The sequence below is a fragment of the Poromitra crassiceps genome, assembly GCF_964638095.1.
Source record: "Poromitra crassiceps genome assembly, chromosome: 23".
NCBI classification, from domain to species: Eukaryota; Metazoa; Chordata; class Actinopteri; order Beryciformes; family Melamphaidae; genus Poromitra; species Poromitra crassiceps.
Genome location: NC_139639.1, coordinates 15740869 through 15752602, shown reverse-complemented (window position 1 = coordinate 15752602; position 11734 = coordinate 15740869). Strand labels below are relative to the sequence as shown.

At 44.7% G+C, this 11734-nt stretch overlaps 2 protein-coding genes across 2 annotated transcripts; both read left to right on the top strand.

Moving 5' to 3' along the window:
* Positions 1–508: 508 nt before the first annotated feature.
* On the top strand, positions 509–6239 carry rsph3 (radial spoke head 3; the record flags this gene model as incomplete). The annotated part of the gene is made up of 8 exons (XM_083659610.1): positions 509–621; positions 3234–3321; positions 3412–3553; positions 3625–3770; positions 4485–4688; positions 5333–5495; positions 5589–5675; positions 6154–6239. The coding sequence occupies 8 exons, from the start codon at positions 509–511 to the stop codon at positions 6177–6179; spliced, it is 969 nt and encodes a 322-aa protein (XP_083515736.1). The 3' UTR covers positions 6180–6239.
* Positions 6240–8963: 2724 nt separating this feature from the next.
* tmem125b (transmembrane protein 125b) lies at positions 8964–10171 on the top strand (the record flags this gene model as incomplete). The annotated part of the gene is made up of 2 exons (XM_083659613.1): positions 8964–9272; positions 9788–10171. The coding sequence occupies 2 exons, from the start codon at positions 8964–8966 to the stop codon at positions 10169–10171; spliced, it is 693 nt and encodes a 230-aa protein (XP_083515739.1).
* Between the last annotated feature and the right edge of the window lie 1563 nt (positions 10172–11734).

The window sequence follows — 11734 nt, the reverse complement described above, 5'->3', positions numbered from 1 at the left end:
ATTATTATTATTATTATTATTATTATTATTATTATTATTGTTGTTGTTCGCTATTATTCATATCATAACAGCTAGCAGCAGTAGCAGTCGTCATATCATCATCATCATCAACCAACGAGCATTGAAGGCAAGGGACAAGACTTTTTTTTTTTTTTTTTTTACAGCGCTGCCGCCATTTTGGCCTAAAACCATGATAGCCAATCAGAGGCGGTCTCCTTCAGGCCAACATGGCGGATTGCTGGCGCTATCATGAATATGGGGCGTTATTTGCCTATGTACATTCTTTGGGAAAACTTCACGAAAGGAAGTGATGTAACGGCACTTACCTCGAAGTTCCTGGATACGGTTACTATGACAAACCTTTGTCAAACGTTTGTGTTCAGTCTCCTCTGTCATGTTGTCGAAGCTAGCTTGCCGGGTTTAGCCTAGTTTAACTTATTTTAGTTGATAGTGAACTATTAGCGAGCTACCAGATTGAATAGTAGGAATACAGTTGATAATTTTAAGAATGACATCCGTTCTACAGCCTCAAAAGGAAACGCCAAACGGCACGTACACTTTCTCAAGTCGTCCGAGGCCTGTTCAAAACCGCTCCAAATATAGGGAGCCGAACTCAGAACTGTAAGTTTGTTATGCTTTTCAAATTTTATATAAATTGTTTCAATGTGCAGAATTATGCCAGCTAGGCCGACACAGTTCTTGATAACAGCATCAGCGTGCTCTGCAGAGGCTGCCTGGCCTGGGCAGGTGCGTTCAAGACAGCTCGGAAGTATCAAAGGCAGCACCTCAGTCACGAAAATGGACAGATATAATTAGAGGTTGTTTGTTAATTGTTTTTATTATGGCTGATATCAGCTGAAGCCAGCTGACATGCAAATGTGCATAATATAGTGCATTTCATACATAGAGTGAAACATATTGGTGTGCAAATCATGTAGGTTCTTCTGTAGGACAGGAGTTTTTAAATCTTGAATCTAAATTCAAGATTATAAAGCTTTTGAAACTTCACGGCACCTCAAGGTTCTTTGAAGCATTTCTGAAGAAGTGCTGAGTTGTAAATATACTACAGTGTATCTATGCATGGAAGAAGCTATGTGTTGTTTTTGGCTTGTTTGACACTGTCTTATCTTATCTGTCTCTGAGGATCCTGCCAGCAAATAGGTTATATGCCAGGGGTGGGCAACTATTTTTCATGGGGGGCCACATGAGAAACCCAGATTGTTGCCGGGGGCCGAACAAATATTAGGCTCTTTCACACCGGCCTTGAAAGCCGAAAAATACACAGAAAATAGGATTCGCGCCTCCGATGTGAAAGTCGTGAACGCGCTTTGGTGGACAATTGTTTTACGCCTTTTGTCCCGCGACGGTAGGTAGTAACAGCGCCGGGTTACCTGGCAACCCGCCTCCATTTGAAAGCGTTGTCGCAGCGAGCCGGAAAAGGTGCGAATGGTCAGCTCATTCATAAAAAAATTACAGGGGAAATCACCTCATGTATCAAGAAAGTGCAGGAGTGAAAGTAAAAAAGTAGCCTATACAATCATGACTGCAGGGGCGCCAGGAGGAATGCTCCGTGCGGTTAGGCTTTATGCTCAAACGATGTTGACATTAGTAGGTACAATTAACGGATATAATAATAAGCTTCAGAGGGCTATAGCTGTCTGTGGCGAGTTGGTCTGAGGTTATTCCCTCTCGAAATCAGCTCTGTGCATTCCCTTACAAAAACTACTAACGTTAAGTAGTCATGTGCATTTATAGCCTATACTATTCCCCCGACGAACATTATGCAGACTGCAGCTGTTTGATATGCGGGCGGTCGTGTATTGTTCGTTATCGGACGGAGGACGGAAGTCTTGTTGTTGAATGAATTCGTTCATCATACAGTAGCCTAGCCTAGGCTACACTAACCTATGAAAATATTCATTTGGGCTAGGAGGAGCTGGAAATCCCTCCGCTCGCCTTTCAATCCGGGAGCAGGGGATTTCACCTGAAAGTACACCACAGCACGGGAATGTGGCCGTGCTGCTTGGCTCTGTGTGAAAGCAATTTCTGTGGCGAGGGTGCGGTCTTTGCGGGACTCCTAAACGGCAATTTTTGCGCGACCTGTGTGTGAAAGAGCCTACAGTCATGCCGTAACCCATGGATGGGCAACTTTGATGATAGAGAGGGCCACAAAAAAATGTCCTCGCTACCAGATTTTGCTGAGGGCTGAACGGCGCCAGCGTGAAAAATTTGGGGCATTTGAAGGCAGGTTTAGAGGAATAACTCATTTTAAATTAACAATTGTGATGTCATTATTCAGTCTTAACCACCAATATTTGATCCTTTTTTCACTCCTTTGTCACCACCTGCTCTCCCTGCAGGGCTTGACATTAACTTTTTTCACCACCTGCCAATATGGCTGCTAGATTTTAAAGTTACCAGCCAATTAGAATTTCCACTAGCCGAAATGTTTTTCTTGAAATAAACCAGAATATGAGTGGTTAATTTAAGCATAAGTATCAGTAAGTGGCCCGGGATTCTCAAAGCCTGTGTTGAGGGTCACACAAGAACAAAAATGCACTCTTGAAGCTAAATAAATCCAAAACCAACAAGTGAATTATTTAAATTTCTACTTCAATGTAGAACAGTCATTTCTTACACATGAGATTACTTTTAGCCTTTTAGTCATAAATATTATTGAAAGATATTCCATATTCCAGACAGAAATGCTATAACAGAAGAGTATTGGGCAGAATGACATGAACATTTGGACACTTATTCAGCGGGTATCTTGCATGTTGCGTTCAACCAGCTCAGTGGCCTTGTGGTCTGAGTGTCCGCCCTGAGACTGGGAGGTCGTGAGTTCGATCCCCGCCCGAGTCATACCGAAGACTATAAAAATGGGACCCGTTTGCCTCCCTGCTTGGCACTCAGCATCAAAGGGTTGGATTTGGGGGGTTAGATCACCATATGATTCCCGAGCGCGGCGCACGCTGCTGCTCACCGCTCCCCCAGGGGATGGGCCAAATGCGGAGAACAAATTTCACACATTGTGTGACAATCAGTGGGACTTTACCTTTACCTTCAGGTGCACTGTAAAAAAAAAAAAAAAAAAAAATGCAATTCCATCGCGGGCCACACAGGGGGTGCCCGCGGGCCGTATGTATGTTGCCCATGTGTGTTATATGCTATTGCCTGCTTATTCCTGCATTGACTGCATGATAGCACTCTTTCATCTTTCCTTGTCAATACAGGGATGATGGACAAAGCACTTATGGAAACATCATGTATGACCGACGCGTTGTCAGGGGAAACACGTATGCCCAGCAGATCCTACCGACTGTGAGTACGGTTAACAACACCCTCGCTAACTATTCCAGATCCCATAGGTTTGCCTTGTACTTGACTGTATCTTACAAATGCCTCTGACAGACGGCTCAGCCAGAGCCTGCGGAGATATCCAGACAGCACGAAGTGAGAATGAGAGCTGTGGCTCGCAGACGGGCCAGGGAGCAGTTCAGACAAAAGACCCCTGAGGCCCTCGAGGGCAGAAAGCACATCGATGTACAAACAGGTGAAGCATCTTTTTCAGGTTATAAGTCCTTAGGAGTTCAGAAACTGTGCCTCACTCACGTTTATTTTCAGAGCTTTATCTTGAGGAGCTGAGCGATCAGATAGAGGCCACCAATGTTGAGTGCCAGACGGACGCTTTTCTGGACAAACCGGCAACTCCGCTCTTCATACCTGCCAAATCTGGCAAAGATGTTGCCACACAGATCGAAGAGGGAGAGGTAGGTGTCCTAAAGGGCAGACAGGCCTGCACTTTGTACACGAAATAGGCTCAACAAAACTCTAATTGCGTGGTTGGGGGACATCATTAGACCTTCATCAAATATTTTCAAATAATTGTGTATGTTTTAATGTGCTTCGAGTACACAATGTCTTCGAAGGTATAAGTTGAGCTGGATGTTAGTTGTTCATGGGATTAATTAACCTGCTCAGTAACTCAATTTATACATGAATCAGCAGAAAAATATTTGAAATATTACTAACTGAAGAAGAAAGGAAGTAATAATGACATAAGCTTTTGACACAATTCCCTTTACCCCCCTTAATGTGGAAATGAAGGGGGGGAAATACTAAAGGTTACAATTTGGAATAACAAAATTTGACGAATAAAATTCAGGTAAATTAATCTCCACAAGTTTACAAAGTCAAGACTGGTGATCCATTTTGTTTTGCAGTCGATATTGTTAACTGTTCACAATGAGGAGGTAATGGATGCTGATTGATGAAATAGACAGTTTTGAATGTCAGCCTCCATTATGGTTGATTTCTCAATAACCGATCTGATTACGCTAATTAGCGTAAATTGTAAGTCACGCCGAGTCACGTTTAATTGTATAGCCCTTTAAACATACAGTATATCTGACCCAGGTTTGATCAATATTGATAGTATGAAACCCTACTCCGTCCTTACTGAATACTAATGTCCCCTGCTGCAGCTGTTTGACTTTGAGCGGGAGGTGAAGCCGGTGCTGGAGGTGTTGGTGGGGAAGACGATAGAGCAGTCTCTGCTAGAGGTGCTGGAGGAGGAGGAGCTGGCCTGCCTGAGGGCCCAGCAGAGGGCCTTTGAGGAGCTCCGCAATGCCCAGCTGGCTGAGGTGCAGCGGCTGGAGGAACAGGAGAGACGCCATCGCCAAGAGAAGGTATGGATGCCTAACTGGGGATATATATATACTGTGTGTGTGTATGTGTATATATATATATATATATGTATATATATATATATATATATATATATATATATATATATATATATACAGTATATAAATACACTGCATAGAAGACGTCAACTCGTCTTACAACAACAGTGGAAAATGACTGTAAAGTCGCTGTAAAGTTGCTATTTAAACTGTAAACCGTGGAGCATGGACGCTGAAAAGGAAGTGACGGCAGCAGGAGAGGCGCGCTGTACAGGAAGCCGGGAAAAACGGTAGGGCTCTCCCAGAGTCTATTTTTCAAATAGAAATAGACTCTGGGTTCCCCGATTGTAAAACCATAGAACGTAAAACTATATGGACGTAGCCAAGGTGCCGTCACCCATTGTTTTTTTTGTCTCCCATTTTGAAGCCTCAAGGTTGGCATTTTCACCATCGCCATCGTGGTTATTTGGAGCCAGAAGTGAATTTGAATCCGTGATCGGTGGTGAGCTGCACGATCACTGGACAGATGACCTGTCAATCACGGCCCCAAAACATCGTATTTTTTATCGTCTATTTTACTCGAAATGGGAATGGGAGACTGCAGTGGGAAGATACGCTTGTTTCTAACCTGGTCACTCTGACCTCAGGAGCGCAGACTTGCCCAGCAGAGGGAGGTGCTGGAGCAAGAGAAGGAGACTGTGGAGAAGATCGCTGCCCGAGCGTACACCCAGAGGTACCTGGCTGACCTCCTGCCATCGGTCTTCACCACGCTGAGGACCCACGGATACTTTTATGACCCTGTGGAGAAAGGTCTAGTCTTCCTTTCCTGCATCCGCTTCCACTCAGACTCAATACAATGCTGAGGCCAGTGTTTAACCATTGCTATGTGCTTCTGATTTCCAGATATTGAGACAAACTTCTTCCCCTGGCTGATGGCTGAAGTTAACAACAATCTGGAGAAGAGATATGTAGCAAGAGAGCTGCTGGACAGTAAGAAGATACACCACAAACCTTTTCAAAATTCAATAACTAGAAGGCACTGTGTAGAGCGTAAACCTCCGCCAATGTTGAACAATTCTCCAATTTGAAAAGATGCAGACAGAATAGCATGTGAATGGAAGTCTCAAGGGTCAGACTCCCGCTAGAATATAAATGCAGCAATTCTTTATGGTGTGACTCCCAGGCCCGGATCAACACCACAATCCATTAGTCACATTTGGAGATATCTTGCTAACAAACAAACAAACAAACATACCTCCTCCTTGCTGAGTCTTTGCTTGACAGCTAAGATGCACTTCACAGCTGCTCCTATATCAGGTCATATAGACATTGTTGGAGTGCTATCTAGTGGACCTATTTGAATATTACAGAGGTCACTATTGTTGCAGAGCAACCATTCATTTTCAATGTCATGTAAGCAGTGTATGAGACTGAGGGCATCATCTCTCTCCTCTCTCATGTGTTTCAGTGCTCATCCATGACGTCACTCAGTAAAGACTGAAGATCTTCAAACAGCTGGATGGGCGATCTGCTTACCTCACCATAGGATACGATACGCAATATGGACTTTGATTCTATAAAAATACAATTCGATATAATAATCAATAAAAGTTCAATCACAACAACATCTGCCCAGTGATGAATTACATTTATTTTATTTATTTCTGATCCATAAACATTTCTTACCACCACCATGCAATGTCATTACAAACGTAAGTGCCAATGATAGAACTTACTTCGATGGAGAGCTTGTGAAATTGTGATGGGCAAACCGTCTCATTTGTGATTACTACAGCAGAATAAAATATATATCACAATTCATTGTTCTGCCCCACGAGACGTATTGCCACACTTTTGTATTGCAATATATCTCATTTTGACGTATCACGTTTGTGTCAGATCCCCAATGAGCTGATCCAGGTGGAAGACCGGGAGATTGCCACCATGTGCATCAGAGGACACCCTGGCCGTCAGCACAGACCCAGGACAGCTCTACAACCTCATGCTGGCCTCCACTGAGATGAAGAAGGTGCATAGAACCACCGCTCCTACATTACCAATATTCCTTCCTTCTCCCCCTTTTCTATCTTTCTTTCTTTATCTTTCTTTCTTTCTTTCTTTCTTTCTTTCATACAGTACATTCTTCCCTTTGTCTCTTCTGATTCCATCATTCTTCTTTCCTCTGATCTAGCAGGTTTTAACAAAGCAACTGCCACCAGTGAACTTCACCCTGAAATTTGAGTTTAGTTGAGACTCCTAGGTTGTTACTCAGATGTGCACTTTGTAATACTTTCCACTAGGGGGAGCAAGCGCAGTTTGAGTTCCTGTCCCACTCCTTCCACTCCAAGGCCATCACTGGCTTGTCCATCTGCATTATCTTGCAAGCATGGCCACCGGCTCTCTGAATCATTCTGTCCACAATCTCCGCATCTGGAACTGTAAAACAAAGTAAGAGTGAACTGTGGTGTGATATATTTTCTCTCCCAAATCATAGGCATGATCACACTTTTATTTCTCACTTCCTGACTGATTTACAGTCATACAGATACAATCAAATACAAGCACAATTCCCAGCGCAATGGGTAGATTGTGGCTCAGACGATCAGTTTGCAGAACCTGGCTTGACTGATAGGTTTCTATACTGTTTAGTACAGGCATCTTTCATATACCATTCATAGCCTGATTTATATAACATATTATTTAAAAAAACATGACACAAATGTTTTATTATGACTTGATTTTATGATAAAGAGATATATCTATATCTATCTATCTATCTATCTATCTATCTATCTATCTATCTATATATATATATATATATATATATATATACCTCTCTCTCTCAATCTCTCTCTCTCTCTCTCTCTCTCTCTCTCTCTCTCTCTCTATATATATATATATATCTCAATCTCTCTCTCTCTCTCTCTCTATATATATATATATATATATATATATATATGAAATAAACACTTAGGAGTATTAATTCACTGTTTAATCAGGCAAATTAGCACATTATATGGGTAACTCCCAGCATATATATGTTTCTATGGAGATGCAGTAGTCAAGCAAGTGTCCAATGTGGCAGATCTAAGGCCAGCTCAGTGTGAATGACGCTATCTTTCGGGGTCACAGAAGCTCCATTATCAGTGCACGCTGACATCACTCGGCCCTCCACATCAGCCAGGCGACCCCCCCCTCCCCGCCAGTTACACACACACATCGCCGCCTGCAGTGGTCCGCAGGCACAGTCATTGTGTTCATCGCTCAGCCCATTGTCTGTCTGCAGGCATGGCTTCTCACTGCTGAACGCTGGACAATGTCACCAATCTCACCCCAAACCATGATCCAACACTACTATTGTGACCGGTCTTTTTCCACTTCAACAGACAAGATGGTGTGCCCGTGTGATGAGAGGAGGCGGGGGGTGTCCACTGTCCACCGTCCTGCCTGGCATTGTGTTAGTGAATGTGAAGAGGGTACAGATGACCAGGGAAGGAGTGTGTGACGCCAGCTTGGACAAGAGTACAGTCACTGTGGTGATGAAGGCTTGGTGACCAGACTTGCCATCCCGTGGATGGACTAAGTACACGACGTCCCACCAGCCAGCCTGTCTACATCACCAGCACAGTTCGTCACCACATCACCAGCACGGTTTGTCACCACATCACCACGCACAACTGGTTTTTTTTTACACTGTAGGATTGTATTTTTGTGTCATTGCTTCCATGCTTCAGAGTGAGAGAGTACTGAAGACCAAACTGGTGAAGTTTGACGGGAGGATACTTCTGCCTTCTGTGCTGAGAACAGTTTCATCTCTGAAACCAGCCAGAGCGGGGGAATTCTCTACTTGATCACTGGGGTCCTTGAAGCTGGATTACCTGCATATAAAATTCATGTGGATGTACGTTACTCTCTTCTCTGATGCAACAGGACCAAACAGACTGTTTTGCTAGAAGGAACTGGGATGGATAACAACATGACACTCCTCTAACAGAGTGAGTAATCTGCATTCACAGAGGTTAACCTGAAGCACATGGTGTAATCAGCAAAACGTGAATAAATGTCCCTGTTGTTAATACAATTAGCATTGTTGTGGTAAACAGAAAAGTAATTGTGGCGATTAAAATCTTAGGATGATTCCACTGTGCACCATCATTTGAATTCCATTATGGTGTAGTGTAATGATCAACCCAACTCACATTCTGCACAATCTTACAAGGTGTCCGGCTGCCTGTGGGCCGGCTGAGGTGTGAGACAGAAGAAGAAACCAGCTGCACCATGCCTGAGATGATGCAGGTCTTCTACCAGCAGCGGCGCCGGCCTCCAAGCCTCCAGCTGGACCCCAGCCTGCTGCGGCGGCGTGTCCTGGAGGACCAGGTGGAGCTGTGGTGGTTCAGAGAGCCGCGCCGCTCCCTGCTGTGCTACTGTGCCTCGGTGGCCCTCATCATGGGCTTGGGCCTGGGCGGGGTGGGCCTCCTCTCCACCACCACCAGCCTGTCTGGGGAGTGGCGCCTGGGGGTGGGCACCGCACTCTGCCTCCTGGCCCTGGCCGTCCTGCTCAAGCAGCTGCTCAGCTCCGCCATCCAGGTAGGGTTGTCACGATACTAGACTTTCTAACTTCGATGCCGATACCCAGGAAAATATCGATATTGGATAGCATTTTCCATACCACACGGGGGGCAGAGGGGACAACACATCAAAATAGGCATACAAATAAACAAAGCCAGCTGGATGGACGGATGGACAGATGCACACTTCTCCATAATCTAGGCCCGATAAAACTACCGGTAATTAAAAATGTTGCACTACACAGCAGATTACCCCTGCTGTAGTCATCAGCCTTAGAACACAACACTTTAGCTTGTTGAAGCAACATATACCCACCAATGATAGGGAAGGGAAAATCAGTAGTAGCCTATGTTGGATTTGTCATTAAGAGAAAGCACTGCTGGTATCAATACTGTTGCATATGAGTTTCTATCCGTTTCAAATGTGTAGTATCGATACTATCATACCTATTGCAAATGAGTATTGTATCCATTTCAAATTGGTATATTGATACTCATCGATACTATTGATACTTTTGACAACCTTATGTCCAGGACATGAACTGCGTGCACAGCCGGCGGCGGATCGAGCAGCTGAAGAGTGGCGGGCGTGCGGACCCCGTGCTGATGCTGGTGGTGGGCGTGGCGCTGCTGCTGTGCGGGGCGGTGCTGGTCTACCTGGCCACGGCCGGCCCGCGCCAGGACAACAGGGACATGCTGCTGTCCGGCCTGCTGCTGATGGGCGCCGGGGGGGGCATGGCGCTGGCTGTGGCCGGCTACACCGGACTGGGCTACCTTCAGAGGAGGAGGGAGGAGAGGAGGAGGGGGGTGAGGAGGAGGAGGAGGAGGGCGAGGAGAGCCGTCAGGGTGTTCAGCGTCTCAGGAGGACAGATGAGCCACGCCAGAGACTCCTCGTCCAGCAGGACCAGTCTCATCTGAACAGCCTTAAAACTCGTTATATAAGGATTTTTCTAAATGTCTATGGAGAAAATGAATGGGGAACTCTCTGCCGGGGCTGGAAGCATCACGGAGAGTCACGTGACTGTTGAGCTCTATTGTACTTGGCCAATTCCCCCTGCTGTCCTGGTCGTTGCTCCACCCCCTCTGCCGATCTGGGGAGAGCCGTAGGCTAGCACCATGCTTCCTCCGATACATGTGCAGTCGCCAGCCACAGCTTTTCACCTGACAGCGAGGAGTTTCACCGGCAGGACGTAGCGTCTGGGAGGATCACGCCATTCCCCCCAGTTTCTTCCCCCCCAAACAGGCACCTGGTTGGCACACTTAATCCAGCTTACTACCCGCAGATACGGCCAATCATTGTGCCTGTAGGGACGCTCGACGAAGACAGAGGTAACACAGGGGCTCAAACCTGCGACCGTCGTGTTGGTAAGCAGGGAATCTACCGCCGCTGCACTACCGGGACGCCCTAAAATGGACTTCTTGAACATTATACCTGCACGTACTGTAACATTGTAACAGAACAGCAGATCGGTGCTCCTGTCACTGTCACCACTGGGCCAATCCCTTTGTAGGGAAAAGGAGGCCTCACCTTTTATCACAGACTTGTCTCCATAGTCTCCACTGTGAGCAATCCTGCTCTTATTTGGGCACACAGCATTTTTTATGAGCAGTTATTCTTAGAAATAAGTATACACATGGAAACAAAACATTTACCACTTGGATGTAAATTTTACTGGACCATTGACGATTTGTATCCTGTACATTTACCATATGGGTGAAGATATGGAGTTACAATGAGCACGAGTTGATTCAAGAAGTACATATTGCAATATAATAATTGATTTTAAGATATACATACGTACGTACATGCTTTCCTAGAATGGAACTCTTATTGTGGTGCTAGCTAAACCCCCCAAAAAACATACAGTATATTCAAAAAACAACATCCAAGGACAGTGTTTGATGGCCAAAATAAATTGGTGAAATTGAGGCACTGTCCTTGTCCTTTTTCAAGTTGGTGAATGCTACCCACACTACATGCTTGGATGTTGCTCTTTGAAGTATTAAAATACATGTTGCTGTTTTCAAAAATGCTATCTTACATGAACACTGTCAAGTTCTGACACAATAGTCAAAAGTGTCACACATTGGACATTATAATGAGAACAAATTATATTCTACAAGAGCCTATGAGTCTCAAATGAACTGAAGGAGAAGTAACATTTTTCAAAAACATGAATGAATCATTACCATCATTATACTAATCATAGAGTATTCACTTTGGACCAAAATAATGTTTTAGGCAATTTAGGTTGATTCAGTTTTCACATCTCAATATTTTAATAGCCTACTTTCAACTGCCAAATGATCATCTCTAAATGCCATTACAATGAACAAATCTGAATTGTAAACAGTCTTTTAAGGAGTTCTCCCTTTGATCAAATCACCCTATGGTGAACTGCAAATCATCGTCACTGTCCTCTATCCCCACCTCCTCCTCTTCCTTCTCCTGTCTGTCTCTCTCTGCCCTGTCCCTCTCGC